At 49.7% G+C, this 15,873-nt stretch overlaps 4 protein-coding genes across 4 annotated transcripts; 1 reads left to right on the plus strand and 3 right to left on the minus strand.

Annotated features, from left to right (window-relative positions):
• Positions 1 to 259: 259 nt before the first annotated feature.
• Positions 260 to 3,362, plus strand: FPRO_07928 (uncharacterized protein; the record flags this gene model as incomplete). The annotated part of the gene is made up of 2 exons (XM_031233963.1): positions 260 to 551; positions 607 to 3,362. The coding sequence occupies 2 exons, from the start codon at positions 260 to 262 to the stop codon at positions 3,360 to 3,362; spliced, it is 3,048 nt and encodes a 1,015-aa protein (XP_031083747.1).
• Positions 3,363 to 3,621: 259 nt separating this feature from the next.
• FPRO_07927 (uncharacterized protein) lies at positions 3,622 to 5,379 on the minus strand (the record flags this gene model as incomplete). The annotated part of the gene is made up of 1 exon (XM_031233964.1): positions 3,622 to 5,379. One exon carries the CDS (start codon positions 5,377 to 5,379, stop codon positions 3,622 to 3,624), a length of 1,758 nt encoding a protein of 585 aa, XP_031083748.1.
• A 342-nt stretch (positions 5,380 to 5,721) lies between these two features.
• Positions 5,722 to 6,996, minus strand: FPRO_07926 (uncharacterized protein; the record flags this gene model as incomplete). Its single annotated transcript, XM_031233965.1, has 1 exon — positions 5,722 to 6,996. The coding sequence occupies one exon, from the start codon at positions 6,994 to 6,996 to the stop codon at positions 5,722 to 5,724; it is 1,275 nt and encodes a 424-aa protein (XP_031083749.1).
• A 75-nt stretch (positions 6,997 to 7,071) lies between these two features.
• Positions 7,072 to 7,626, minus strand: FPRO_07925 (uncharacterized protein; the record flags this gene model as incomplete). The annotated part of the gene is made up of 1 exon (XM_031233966.1): positions 7,072 to 7,626. The coding sequence occupies one exon, from the start codon at positions 7,624 to 7,626 to the stop codon at positions 7,072 to 7,074; it is 555 nt and encodes a 184-aa protein (XP_031083750.1).
• Between the last annotated feature and the right edge of the window lie 8,247 nt (positions 7,627 to 15,873).

Raw genomic sequence — 15,873 nt, forward strand, 5'->3', positions numbered from 1 at the left:
TCTCTTCTCTTCTCTTCTCCTTTTCCTCTGTCGTATCCTCTGTGACCGCTTGTACAAACTCTCACTAACTAATTTCTCCTTGGTTTTCTTTTTCCCTTTGTTCCTTTGTCATTTTGTCACGACTGCTCATGAATCCACATCGTTGAGATGCTGGCCATCTCCTTTAATAGGATACCCTTCTCTTTAGGTGAGTTCACCAGCCCGACGTGCCCTGCCTAAAGCTCGAGCTGATTTCCGTTATTAGATGTTTCGTTGTAGAATGGCCAGCTGGCCATTTTCCTTCATGCCGGCATGGTTGATCTTTTGTGTAACTGTCGTACTCGCGACTAATATCTCCAACGACTTCTCGAGTTTCATCCCCAGCTGTGCCGGAGAATGCTTCGCCTCTTTCCTCAACGTCAATTATGCTCAGAAAGTTTGCACCGGAAAACCTCTGCTGGATTGTCTGTGTTCTCGAAGGGGCGCCTCGGGATTCACTCTCGGTGAGGGTGCAATGCAATGCATATCTGCTGAACGATCCATTGGTTACTGCTCCATAGTCGAAGCCAGTGGTATGTACTACGAACCACAGAATACACAAAGAGTGTATCGCTTACACGGAAGCAGACAGAGTCATCGAAAATGCATATGATATTTGCAATGGGAGACCTGGCGCGGTCCATCCTACTTATCTCACCATCACGGCAACATTAGTTTTAGCTCCTACGGGAGGAGTTGTGACTTTTCCCTCAGTGACTACCAAGACTACTTCACGGCCGGATACATCTAGCGCTATTAGTACGTTGCCGACAACATTGGTCATAGACACATCCTCGCCCCCTATTATTCCAAGACCATCGACGAAACCAGTTGGCTCAACAACACGATCGACGGCCAGAGAACACTCTACGACTGATTCATCAGATGATTCAGATATCATCTCGATCACGGAGCCTCCGTTCACTAAGCCCACTACATTTGAGACCTCTACATACACTTCAACTTCGAGTTCAGAGTCCGAGACCACCACGGGCGTACAGGGTGGTGCTGGTGGGGCAAGCAAAGACGAGGACAGCGATGATTCAGCCAAACTCTCCACTGAGCAGGTCGCTGGTATTTCAGTCGGCGTCCTCGCCGCAGTGGGGGTTGCCGTTGGAGCTATTGTATTGGCAAGATACCATCGACGAAGAAAGTATCCTCAGATCAAGACTGGTTTTCTTCCCATGAGGGACACCTGGGGTTATAAGCCAGATCGATCTGACAACGGTGGACATAATTCGTGGATGGTTCACCAACTGCGACCTGATTTGAATCCTCCAAATCACCCACCACCGCCGCCAACTTCCAACCGTAGGAGTGTCAAGCCTGAAGCCATTGGTGTAGCATTATCACCACCTCCCTCGAGCCGCAACACGGCGGTGCATACATCTCCATTGAGGCGACTATCAAAGCTGCTCCCTGCGAAACCGACCCTACCGGATATATCTGCCGGAGACACCATTGACAAGCCCTTGCCTATTCTCCATGCGGAGCAAGCTGACGGTAGACGCCCAGATGATGGACATTCATCGCGAGATGAGAGCTCTTCAATACCACCACCACCGCCGCCAACACTCGATGCTGCTGCTTGGACAGGAAGATCTAAGCCGACACCACCCGCACCACTGAAGCTACAAATACCACAAGCCGAGAAACCGGATGGACCAGCTGTACGGATGAGCAACCGTGAGAGTAACGTGACGGAGTTTGAAGAAGACCGTACGTCGATATCTCCAAACGCCAGCACTCAAGTCTGGAGACCACCAACAACGCCTCTTTCAGCAACAACCTATTATGTCGCCGACCAATACGGCAATTGGGTTCTGGGAAACCCGAAGCGTGCCTCGGTGATTGCTCGAGGGTCGCAGGAGTCCAAGGTTTCTCAGGAGGGAGCATTAAGACCACCCAACAATGATAGCGCCCCCCTCACTAGTACAGAACGAAGCGGCACTAGATCGCTTGCTCCTCCAGCTGAGATTATTCCTGGTGGTGCACCGTCCAGACCTGGTCTACCTCGTCCGCAGTATCCCTCCCCCTTCTTCTCTTCCCAGTCTCACCCAAGACGCAGCGCTTCCAATCGTCGTTCCATGGCAAGACCCCTGACTCGACCACGTGAAGACTCTAGCAGTAGTAGCGCCACCATCATCACCACCTCAACCGAGTCCTCAAGCATTCCGTCTGTGGCACCAGAACAGCAAGTCAGCCTCTCTCCTGTTGTTGAATCTCCACAGTCAGTCCGAGCTCGTCAGCAGCAGCCTCAGATCCCCCCACGAGATCCTCGACGTGCCAGCCAGATGGGCAACTCTGGTGTCAGTGTCAATCCGCGAGCTGCCCCTCCTACGCGACAGGTAGTTTACAGCCCTCCTGGGCAGCCAAGCCCGACCTTGGGTCTGATGCAGCCTCCTAGTGCATACTACGTGGCACTACAGTCCAAAGCGCAGCTGAATGCGCAACCACAACAGAAACCTCAACCAGCTGTTCAGGGCCTGCAACCCACCGACAACACAGGTATACAGGCAGCCTTATCGACAATGCGCATTGTGGAGCCCTCTCCGGAACCAGATGAGACCACAGAACCCGCGAGTGTCAAAGAAGATCAGATCCGGGTGTCCCCCTTCTATTTTGACCCACCATATCCTCAACCTCTTCAGTCCCGCCAAACTTCTCAGCATCGCCGTTCTGCATCAGGGCCTCAGCCTCAGCAGTACCAACCATATCAGAGGCCTCCCTCGTTTCAACCTTCCCCTCATCAACAACAGGCAGCCTGGCAACCTGTCCAGAGACTGCATCCACACAATCACCCGCAACAACGCTACAACCAGCAGCAGCAGCAGCAGCAACAAAACCCTTGGCAGCCTATACAACGTACACCCACAGCATATCCGTCATTCCAGCAACAGCAACAGCAACAGCAGCCTCTGCAGTCCTATCAGCGCACATTCCCGCACCAGCAGCCCTACCAACAACCACAGATGTACCCTTCTTTCCATCCTCGGCCAAGCCACCAACCTTACCCTCATAATACAGGAGGTTACCAGTCATTTCAACCCTATCCTGCCGGGCAGCAGGCTCAAATGCACTCCGCTCAATACCAGAGTTACCGCCCCCCGCAATCAATGAAACCTTCACTTGTTCACTCTGATAGCCAGGATTCACTTCTAGCTAAGCGCGTCGGCTTGGATCGCGCCGCTGGTATGACTATTGGTACAGACAAAACTGGCGCTTCAAAGTGGAATCGTGATATTCAAGACAAGACACCACCAAACCTTCCTATGTCGCCGCATTGGCAGCCGACATTGACCCCTACACGGCGAGGAGATGACCTGGTCTTGAACGTACAATAAAATGGAGATATAGAGATTTCGTCGACACATGCACCATCGTTCTTTTGTTTCGTGAATTAGACCACATATCAATTTTGTATAATAGTCAAGCATTTGGAAGCTACAATGAGCATTAGCAACAGTCATAGATGACGGAAAAATGCCTCAGGACCGCACACGAATTCAGGGCGGAAATTATTGCATGCACCTATACTACACCACCTAGACATTCATTCTAATTCTATAGGTCACACTCTCTCATTAATACTCTTCGTGTCCTTTAAGTGTGGTCTTTTTGCAAAGTGCTAGGTCCAGCTTGGGTTTCGTCCTTGTTCTCCTCCTTGATTGTTTGACCCATAACACATTCCCTCTCGACATACTGTCGAGGTTGCTGGGACGACTCACTCGGCGTACCCACTGGATCAAGCATGTCCAGTTCCAAGTCATGAAATGTCTGCTCACTGCTTTGGTTGCTGCGACGGAGACGGCTTCCATGCTTTCTTAAGCTCCCTCGTCTGAAGAATCCAGATGCATTCTGTCGCATGTTATCAATATGGTTTTCGAGCGCAACATCTAGAGCATCTAGACCTTGATCCAACGTATCACGATTGAGATGGACACCCGCATCAATGAGCTTATTTCGCCGTCGAATATCTTGCCACCTTGTCAGGTTACCCATTTCCAATACGTTCATTCGGCGGTTTTTGCCCATCGGGTTTCCTATCATTGTGGGCCGCCAGGCATAATCCTCTTCCATCAGTGCACGCAAGTCATTGGGCATGGAAGCTCGGCGTTTCGAAGACCGCCGACGCGCTTGGGTAATTCTCTCCATCTCTTCTGATTTTGAACGAGGTATGATGAGCACATTCTTGAACCGGATGAGAACAAGCAACAAGAGGACAGTCAACAAGAAGAGTATCGCAGCTACGACGCTCGTGGCAACTTGTTGGCCAAGCTTCCGCGTTACATGACCGCCCAGCGCAGTTGAGCCAGCCGCAAGTATGTATGAGAAGGATTGTATCATAGCGAATCCTGCTGTCACTCTTGGAAAAGAGGAGTAGTTGGTTCGACGCTGGTCTTGACCTGTGGGATCACGGTGGCGACCAACCATTCCGGGAGACAGATCCGATGTATCGAAGGTTTCCATGATGAGGCCGTTGCATTCTGAAATGGCGAGGGAGGATAGAAAACCTATACATAAGGCAAAAAAGGTTGGCACGCCAGAACTGATTGGTGGTCCTGACGAAACAGCAGCATAGCAGGCGCCGCCAATCGGAAGGGCAATAGTAAAGACGGCCCGGCGGACTAGATGTGAAGACCATACTATTTTTTTGCCTAGGACCTCGCGGTTAACTTTATTTTCTCGGTTGCGAGATCTGGAGAAGATGCTGGCCTTTTGGAAAGGAATTGCAAGGAGAGCGCCGAGTGCAACGGCGGCGACATGAAGGCCGACATATGGCGATCTGAGATGATAGAAGCGAGATACGAGTGAGCCCAGCAGAATGATGACAAGAACGACTTGTGCATAAATCCAGGCGACGTATATCGCTACAACCGCGAAGCCAGGTTGTTCAAGCATCTCCAAGGATAAACGAACACCATGGTATGCTTCCTGTCCCCACCACTTTGGACCTGTCTTGACTCGATGCATCATCACTTCTCCTCGAGCCAGACGACGTGAGATGTCCCCCCCTGTTCGGACTTCTGCAATCGACCGTCGGAATGCAGATCGTCGGACCTCGGGGCATATCACATTGAGAATCAAGACAACTGCAATCATCATGATGCTGATGTAAAAGCCCCATGCTGGCGAATGTTTATCAATGATAGCTGCACCAATGAGAAAACCAAGTCCAAGAGATCCAATCCAGCACCAGGTCCAGATACCAAGCCAAATACCCATGCCACCACCATGTCTTCTTGCGTCGAAATGATCGACAACCTCTTCATGGGGATGCTGACACATTAGGGAAGCGCCAAAAAGGTCGGTCAGAACTGAGTGAAAGTTCATAGTCGCAAAGCCCAAAGAGCCACCCATTAGGGTACGAGAGGCCAACAGCATTACCCTCCAAGACGCAGTGTTGGTCAGCCTGGGACTGCTGACTGCAATTGCCTGTGGAAAAAGAAGAGGCATTGCAATAATGAGACTTGACATTATATACGGCTTCCGACCATGGAGTAAAGGCAATGGCCAGAGAAAGAAGGACGGAATAGCAAGGGCAAGGAAACAACCGGTGTTGCCGTGAACAGTGACATGTGATTGATCCACGATATAATACTGGATTGATGGGACTAGGCCCGTATAGATACCAAGTAGTACTCCGATGAGCGCTGTGCTCAAGCAGGCAGTAGATGCTACAAATCGCTTGCGAACGGGTGACTAGTCCCTCGCAATCGGTTGCCTGATGTGCGACTTTGGAAGGTTGAAACCTTGCATGTCCTGTAGACTCACGTGCGATCGCTTTCGAAGATTGATGCCGTGTTCGCCATGCAATCTTCTCCCAGCAATGTTATGTTCTGGTAGAGCATCATGAATGGTCCCACTTCGAACGGCTGATGAAGCCTCCACAGCTGCCGAGCGTTTGCGAGCTGTTGTTTGTTCTTTGACGTCCATTCCTCCAATATCAAGAAGGGCAGTTGTGCTGCGGAGATCGTTCAGCATAATTGGCCTCCGTCTACGATCCGTCTTGAACCCTTTGTGAGATTTCCGGGACTTTCTGCTGAGTGAAGAACGTCGTGAGGTGCCGCTTTGTTGTCTTCGTGCAGCCTGAGTCCTTGTTCGAAGCTCCTGATAGGTTCCGGAATAGCTCTCAACTACATCGGCCAGCCGCGGGCGTTTGGGTACGGCAGTGTAAGTGGCAGCACGCCTGCAGCCTGGCCTCGCTGGGTAGGCCATATCTGATCCATCTATAGGAATTGTTTCGACATTTTCTTGGGGTCTGTCGTCCATCGACATGTTTGATTCGTCCACACGATCGGCGCCATGCTCTTTCGATGCGGCAGGGTGACTAGCATAAGCTGCGGCTTCCGAATGATCCGCGACATCCAAGGCGAGGGAGAGAGCTTCATCGAGGAGCCTCTCAAGATCGCTGAATGCACGTTTGAACAGTACCCCGTCAACTCCAGGATCAGACTTGCCAGATAGAGTTGAGCAGGCGGACATTCTACGCAGAGCCATACTACTTGGCAAAACAGGCTCTGATGGACGTCGATCATCTGATCTGATTAGTTTGATTCCAGGCTGAGGCTTGGTAAGCTGTGAACCGTCTGACTTTGCTGCGCGCGATAGTCGCCTGAGCCACTGACTTTTCCATAAACAGCTCATAATAGATCCCGAGGATTGACTGCGGACTGGTCTGTTTATGTTTGTAGCCAATAAGCTCTGGTCTTCCATCAGAGATAACTCTGGACAATTGGTGTCGTGAGAGCTGTTGTTTTGGACGTATGAGCCATGCAGCTGTGTGTCTGACGACGGCATATTGTGTAGGCATGAGCCTGTGCTGAGCGATGAGAAGCGTCTAGCATCCTGGTCACCAACACTCGAAGCGTTCGTAAAGACCGCATATTTTTCTGGAGAAGCAATGCTTTTGTCTTCTGAAGCACTTCCGCCAGGACAGTTCATGCCAGTCTTTTTCCAGCCCTCATCAGTTGACATATTTAGCCGATTTCTGTAATCGCTCAGAAGGAGGTCAAAGTTTGGGCCCAGTTTCACCGAAGGAGACTGGGACTTCTAGTCTTTATTCGATAAGATACCCCTTGATCTAGGCGGGTTCTGTTCCAATGTTGGCCGCTGGCCAATCTCCCCTGGTGATGACTCTAGGTCATTATCGGCGCACAGAATCCCTGTAGTCCCTGAAACATCTTCAACTTGGTGATCATTCTGGCCTCTCACAGAAGCTTCTAGAGGACTGTGCTGTATTGTCATCCCGTCCTGTAATAAAGAAGTTTTGAGGTAAAGGGGGGCAGGTATAGCGCCCAGAGTATTTATTGTTTCTGCCGAGTGTTCGGATTGCTGAGTCTTTGCAAGAGGAGCCCACTTATTTGTGCCAGAAACTTCTGAATTCGTCAATGGTGATTTAAGATGCCCAAGAGGTGCGGTGTCGTATTTTTTTCTCAACTCTTTGATAGCCTCTGGTCCCATATCCTCGCTTCTTGGCATGTCCACGGATACACGTGAACTCGGAGGAGGGGTTTGATCGAAGTCGCCAACGTCAGTACCGATGTGATTGTTAGAGTTCCCTTGAGGGAGAAAGGCCAGAGTGTGGCCAATGAGGTTAGAAAACATGATGGAGTTTCACGTAACGTGTGCTAAAGCAGACGGCCGTGTCGCGTGTTGGACGCTGGATACGAAAGTGTATCGTGATGACAAAGGGATTTACGCCGTGGAGTTGATGTTCAACTAGACGCCGTGTTGGAAAAGGTTGAATTTAAAGAAGTATTGCTGACGATTGCTTGAGTAGATGTTATATTGGATCAAGAGACTCGGTCATTGAACATGAGGGCATTCCCAACAAGGTCTAGGCTGAACACAGGGGGAGAATGAAGATGAAGACTAATGATTCTATCATGTATGTGTAGAAACGGTTGCTAGGATGCGGAAGACGGAAAAGGGAAAAGAGTGAGGGGAGAGGCCGTTGTTGATGGAGTTGATGTAGGGTTAAAAGTCAGGCCACTGAAGGGTTGATGGCGGCTTTGCCTTTCCCAGTTTCGCCGAACCTGCCTTCCATTTCACCTTCCCTTTCTCTCATAATTGCCATTATTCAGGAAGGAGCGATTGAATCAAGGCGAATATCTCGTTTCCTGGCATCAGATAACAAGGTACAGTAATATTTTAGTTTGGGCCCAAGCTCATCATGACGACATGTTGAGCTGCACTGCCAAGAAACCTGACTCGCGTGTAAGGCTGAACATGATACAGAGTCTGATGTAACTGTAGCCGAGTTTCAACAAAGGACCCTACATGATACAGGCCTGTTCTATAGAGAGGAACAAAGACCCAGCAACTCACGTCCCTCACAGAATGACCCCTACTCACAAGCGCCAGCCGCCCCAACCCCCTAGCTGGGATGGCTCACCCCTGTTCCCTCCAGAGGAAAAACGCCTTGAGCACTCCACCAGACGTCATGCCCCTGCATACAAACAGCCCGGCTTCGGCAAGCCAGGGATCGTCTAGTTTAATTTCTTGGGGACTCTGGCCGTCAGCATGGAACACAACCTCAGCCGTTTCTGACAACTGAATCGTGCCATTCCTATTTCGAACTGATCCCTGGAAACTACCACGATGTAGCGTTACTACTTTGGCTCACCTCAGCCTTTGATGAGTTCTTCAAGCGATAGGCGAATCACCTTGCAATGTTCGCCAACTCCAAAGATGCAAGCTTCAGGTAGCTCTCCGTCATGTCAGCACCGTTTTGTGCTGGCCAATTGCACCTGAGCACCCAGGTTCCCCTTATACACTGCATAATTCATCCAACCTTGAGCTTGGCTGTAAGCTTGCGATGCTTCTTTGCACGGGATTGTTACATCCACCTGGGATTTAAATTTCGATTGTTGTGCTCGTGTCAGGAATATAACACTCGGCAGTATAGGCTATCGAGTGCTAAGTGAAATCTGCAGCCTTTCCACAACGACGTTGCACGGTCAGGTCCTTGTAACGTACGTAGAAGATCACCTTTATTGGTACACAAACTCCTTGTTCATCTATCCAAAACACATACCCCAATATCCTTGGCAACCCGTCTGATCGTCTCACACCCCGGAATAGTTCCCTGCATGGCGCCAGTGCGCCTAATCGCGCACCGCCCGCAAATCACACAAGCCCCCAGCCCTCCTTGTAATCTGCGTCAAAAGTTTCCTGAGTAAAACAGCCGAAATCCCTCTCAAGGCTGATTGGCCTTACTCTCGCCGAGCGCACCCATCCTTCCCGCATGGCTCGATCTGGCAATCTACCGGGGTGGGTGGCCTAATAATAGGACACGCTAACCTCGGACGTCATTACCATTGCCGTGACCATGGGCTTAGACAAACTATCGAAACTGCAACCGCAACTGCAAGGCTGTGACTCAACTTAGTCGATATAAGTGTTTTTAGCCCTTTCTGCCTTTATCTGTACGATGCACAAACTCAGCACTTAGAGCTAGTGGCTTAACTGAGGCCTCCCCATGGCACATCTAGCATTGCCGTTGCAATGGTTTTTCAGCGCCTCGAAGTCTTACAGCTGTGCTAGAGCAAGCAGGTAAAGGCTTTGAAGATATGGATGATTTTAATGTGCGTGCACGTAACCATCTCTTTCGGCCGAGGCTCTCAAGGCTTGGTTGTGAAGTTGTGGAGAAGTTGACTTCATACGACCCACTTTGCCTGATGATCGAGAGGATGAGTTGAAACTAAGCCTCAGTAAAATAGGCACCAATCATGCTTTCTACTTTGAATGTTCTTGCTAATTTAATGATGCACGAGAAGAGTTTGAGAGTATTGAGCAGAGGGAAAATTGTCTTTTTTCATATCGTGTAACGTTCAACGTCACACTTCCTGTTGCTCGTTGTTTGATTGGGAACCCAGCTCCTAAGCCAAGAACATACGTACTACATGACCAGGGTGACTCTTGCAATCAATGCTTTGTTAGGTATAGGCCCAGGTGATGCAGTATGAAAACAAAAAGAATACATCGGAGATTTTGAAAGATCCTCTCCAAGAGAAATGAAATAATGGCCAGCCATCCGTTGTCCACATCTAATGCTACAAGCATTTTAGTAAGCTCCGCCGGTTCAAATGCAAACCGTAATAAAAGTCCCAGTGACCCTAAGATGTGGATCGTCCTTTGTCAAAAAAGACATCCACGGAGAAGAAGAAAAGAAGAAGAAGAAAAGAAATCGCAGTACCGTAGTCCGGGGGCGGAGACTTGTTACCAGTAATGTCTCGGCCCATGATGCTCAAGAATAGAAATCCCACCGTCTAAAATCGCCGTGAGGCTCTCAGCACCTGCTGTTCCTAGATGTAATCCAATATCGCTGTATCCTGACTTGTTTCCAGCCAAGCGAAAATGAAGTCGCACCAATAAATCCATCGCTGTGCAAAGGGGAAAAAGGTCAAATAAGTCAACGCCATCCGACAATGTGAGTAGAGAGATTTTCCCTCCGTTGATGAATGCTGTAGGCAAATAAAGAACCACTGGCAAGTTCAAGAAAACAACGCCGTATGTTAAAAGAAAGAAAGAAAGAATTGCTGGCGAAGGGAGAACAGCGATGTGAGTTGCTCTCCCTTACCGAAAAAAAGGCATTCCGTCGTGATCGTTTTTTTGTCCATGTCATATCTCATTCCTATGCCCTCGGCAACGTTGCTGTGATCTCCATAACAGAAGTGGTCACCCACAAAACGAGGAGGCCCCAATGGGCGACAATAGAGCCAGAAGGTCTGCAAAAAGCATACGCCTAGCGGTGAACCTCATTCGGAACTCCACCAGTCCAACGAAATCCTGCTAGCAAAAAGGAGAGCTGCGATGGGTTGCAGGAGAGAAGGTAAAAAGCCCAGTCGTCGAACTTGAATATTATCAGTTTCGTAGAGCAAGATCCCACTGCCGAAGACAGAATCGTTCATCGATAGCTCTTTGAGCTCGAGTAGCCACTGTGGTAGCCACTGTCTGAGTAGCTATGTGGTGATGCATACTGAGCACCATGACTCGAGTGTGCAGAGCATAGGTAACCAACGAGGATCGTCCGCTGCTGGATGGGATGGCCTGGGCGGCCGTATGCTGCGCAGCGATCAACAGCATGGGTGTAGTAGGGGCATCGGCAAGCCGAATAGAGCTCGACAAGTTGATAGCACATGGTTGTGGTGGTGGGCCGTGAAGTTGTTGGCCTGGTGTCGTTGGTTTAGAATACAGGAAATTGTACAACCCAGTAAGATGTCTAATATGTGAACCAACAAAGGAAGAAATCGTTCGTGGTCTGGGTTCGTAATGAAGACAAGGGGCACTGAACAAGGAGGATGAAGCTTGAAGGCAAGACAGTGAGAATCAATCGAGAAACGCTTGCTTTATGAATGTTATGAATAGAGAGATAGGAAGTGAGGATAAGACAATTAACTTCCAAAGAGGCATCGCAGCCTTATAGGCCTGCTTGTAGCCTGGACGAGAGCATCGAAGGTCATAAAGACACGCCCCGGTTCGGGGCTTTTCTTTGACAAACAACACTCCCCAAGAACATCACCAGGATGTGTGTCAAGGCACCAGTGACGCCAGAGACGCCAGTAAGAGTGCGTGAGAGCAATAGCCGCAAGTTGAGTCTGACTGTCTTGACAGGTGACAAAGGCTGGGGCGCGTCTATTGCAGGCTTGGGATAATTAGTGCAGACCCACCGCTGAAGGACCAAGGATGCCTTGGGCCTGGAGGGGAGGGGGTCTAAAGGACCTTTGAATTTGGGGGCTTTACTTTCTTCGGAGGCTATGGCTCCTAGGACCTTGTGCGTCAAGTGCCCTGTGCTCCGATTTCTTCTGTTTCATCGGGTGGTTCTTGTTCCGAAGGAAGCCAGAAACATGCCTTAACTCAACTTATCCATTGAGTGAGACTGAGAAAGCACGGGCTTGCTCTCAAGGCGCAGCAGCGCAATGGGTGTGGATGAATGAGCCTGGCTACTGGGTACCGGTACCGCATCAACCGGACAGGGATCCAACGGCGAGCGCAGGGGTAGTCCGTAGTGCGAAGCCTATAGTCCTGTAGGGACATACGCGACGGGCCATAATCAACTCCATCCATAGGTTGGAGGTGGTTCCTGGGTTCGGTGTGAGGAGTCATCAATTGGTCTGAGACAGGGAGGTTGAATTGACCTGCAGCAGGGCTGAAGGGGAGGGTTACAGACCTGGAAACAATGTGATGCAATGCAATGGCGATAGTTGAAATCGCACCCTCTTCTACTACCTAGGTATGTCTCATACTGCATTGCATGGTACCAGCATGGTACCTCCTGTAAGTATCGTAGCTGCATGTAAGAGCGGATTGAACGACTTTGTCTTGATCGGCCGAGGGTGACTTCAAAAGCTTGTGACGGCGACTATCTTCTTACCGTTAGAGAAGCACCACCATACTATGAATATTGGCGAGAGAGGCAGGGTTATGACGTATGCGAAACAATGGGGGGCCTGTAATCAAGAGGTCTGGACCCATGAGAGAACAGAAGCGCACAGCGTTGATGACAAAGGATGAGATGCGCCCATGGAGGACATGACGATGATGTATTAATCAGGGTCTTTTTGGGTACTAAGTTTGTAGGGCGATTAGGACGTACGTGGAGAAAGTACTAAATTACGGAATGGCTTCAAAATTTAGGGGACTTTGGAGAGTTGGTCATTCAAGGCAATGGTTCGCCTGGCTCCTGTTCCCCATTGAAAAGCCGACTTACGGACAGGCCATCACACGTGCCCTCGAACATCAACAGGCAGATCAGGCAGAGACTCTATTCTCGTCCTCAATGAGTAACAACGTTAGCTCCCCTCTATCCATCGATCCTCACCCAAACGCAGCACGATGGGACTTTGAAACACGCAGCAGCACGACAGCAAACCCCCAGCCACGATATCACGAAATGATGCCTGAAATGCCATATCGGGAATGCAGACCGTCCGTCTGGCATCCAATCTTGAAAGCTTCCCGACCGAATAAGTCACCAAGATCAAGTTTCCAGATACCTTCCTAGCTAAACAATGTCGATACAAAGACGTGTCTAAGAAAGGGTCACACGCAGTAGCACTGCTCAGCGCTAACCCTTGCTGCTCGGCACTTATGGTGATGGTGGGCAGGCCTTGCTGCGCCCAACGTCCCGGTGCTAGGGCACTGGAGTCCCTGGAATCTGATGTGGTTTCTCTAACTCTTGTTTCCCGTTTCATACCAACAAGCATCAGCTAATTCCAACTGTGCAATAGTAAAAAGCCACCATCTCAAATTAGAGTCAGGGAGCTACCGACTAGCGGGCCTAGAATCGTATGGGTCTCGATCATTACCCAGGGGCTCATTCTTTCACGATTCCACAGATGACATTTTCGACACCAAGACAACTCTGTTGCATTACAACATGATAGCTCATGTAGATTCAAACATTCGCCCGTTACCTAGATGGCCATGTTGCTGGGTTTCAGGTCTATATGGCCCCAAGGCGAGATATACCCGTCATCTTGGTACTACGACTTTTTCCAATATTGTCTTAGTACCTACCTTATGAGTCGATATCGATAGAAAATGGTAGAAACGAATCAGATTCAGAGCCACAATTTTAAGAATACTACTCCGTACCCGCCCTATCACCTGCTGACAGTCATAGCGACAGGGTCCCCTGTCCATCATAAGGCTATGTCTACATCCCACCCCAGGCCTTGGCAATGCTTGCACTCTTCACGAGTGCACGCTTGGGTTTGTTATGATATAGAGTCGTGGTGTCTGACAACGCTTTCATACTGTATAGATGATGTGTTGTGGTCTTCGCAAAGTCTTCAAAATCGCATGAAATCGCATGTGGGTTCCTCATTGTTGCAGTTTATAAAGAAACATATGTGCCTAGGGATCAAGTGTAATTATTGGGGAACCCATCGAGTGTACAGTACGCCTAATGGTCCCAGATCGACCAAGACTCCCCCCTCCAAGACCACAGTGTTGGAAACTAAGCACACCTCAACTTAGTCTGTCATACCATACAACATTTCTGCGCAACTGGGCATGCATCTACGCTACCACCACCACCCCTGAAAGTCTTCCGAGTACTATGCAGGACTGACCAGTCAGCACTATTACTATACCCAGTTCGACACTGACTCTTTGCTCATGAATCCAAATGTGGAGGCAGCCGGCCCAGCCTTGCATTGGTGGCTTTCTGGATGCTCAGGTACGTTTTCTCACCCTCGAGTGATCTGGACAGTTGCCTCATAACGCTGACAAGTTCCCGAAAATTTCGCCGCTCCCTACCTCATGTCTTACCCAAAAGCGAAACCTGAACTCCCATTGGAACGGGAAACAGTGTTACCTGCCGCGGCCATAGGAGAACAGGCATATGACTTTCTTAGGTCAGCATTCTGGCCTACCTCACGTGGCCTCCGGGCAGCGAGTTGGCTGACATCCGGGCCTTGAGAAGACGTGCCGTGCCGTATTAATTGTGAAGATAACGAGAATTCAGTGTTTGAGTCCCGCATGCCTATCGGTTGAGTAGGAAAGACCATATTTTCTCGACATCCATGTTGCGCTTTTACATTGCTTTCAACGCACAGCACGACGGGTGTAGCGCATTCCTGGCTCGAAAGACATCGAAAAAGATCAATAGCGCAATAGATCTCTGTGAAGGAGGCTCAAGTTGACACCAACTGTAGGCTTAACGCTTACTGTTGCATCGCAATTCCGTGAACGATAATCAAATCTATCAACTACTAGTTTGAACGTGCATGGAGTCAAGGATTGATCGGTCACTACTGTACACAATGTCTCACTTGGCCACCACCATTGACGGTCCGTTGCCGTTACATGTCTTGCCAGAGACACCACCATTTGAAGAAAGTGCTCAATTGGCTCAAGTATAACCAACTGGCCCTGATTGGGAATCAAGTCTTCAGGCACATGTTTCCTCCAAAGTTTTCCAAACTTCGCGATAAGACTATTATTGGCATCCATGGTGGTGTGTACCCATTCTCTCGGAATAGTGAATGCTGTAAGTTAATTTTGGTAAACACCCTGGTTTAAGGTTGAAACTGAGTGCCAGAGTTAGACGTCCCCTATGCAGAACCAGAAAAGGAGTCATAGGACAGGCATCAGAAACCACCCAGGCTAGAGCATCATCGCATGCAGGATAAGAAAAAGGGCTTCAGTGACTGGCCAAGTAAAGGTCCAGTTAGACGCCCACACAATCCAAAACAGTCTGGGGCAGAAGGCAGATGACGAGCGAGCCCTCCATCGTTGTCATGGATGGTTGTCCAAGATGCTCACCACTCGTCAGCCTAAATCGCTTTGTTGCAATACGACTTGAAAACATTGCGCTTTTGCGCATACCTAGTCTGGGGGTCAAAGTGCCATGATCATATCGTGGAAATCATTCTCTACTCAACGCACAATTACCACACAGATCACGCATGTCCAACACGGCCCTGACGGCTTACTATCATCGTCATGGAGGGCTTGATGACCTCACAGTCATGTCGCACAGCGATTCAAGACCTTCAGCCTCGTCCGAGAACCTATAGAATAGCCCTGTCGTCTGCGGGGAATGGGTCAGTCCCGTCTACATCCGGCGACCGCACCCAATAATCGGAGCCCGGAGGAGGGCGCCACTGCATGCCCCACGTGCTGCGCCTCCCGCCGTGGCTTGCCCCCCCGTTGTTCATCCCGGAGTCGCCGGCGGAGAAAGCTTGACTGATAACATATTTCACCTTAGGCCATACCATGACAACTTCTAATCCTCATCTGTTCTGTTGCAGTGACTACTTAACGCCCAAAAAAGTCATACCGGTCACAATAAGACGCAAGGCATTCTGATGACCCACCTTTGTGCATCTTGATTCTTTTTAG

Source organism: Fusarium proliferatum, assembly GCF_900067095.1.
Source record: "Fusarium proliferatum ET1 genome assembly, contig: FPRO_scaffold007, whole genome shotgun sequence".
In the NCBI taxonomy this organism is placed as follows: domain Eukaryota; kingdom Fungi; phylum Ascomycota; class Sordariomycetes; order Hypocreales; family Nectriaceae; genus Fusarium; species Fusarium proliferatum.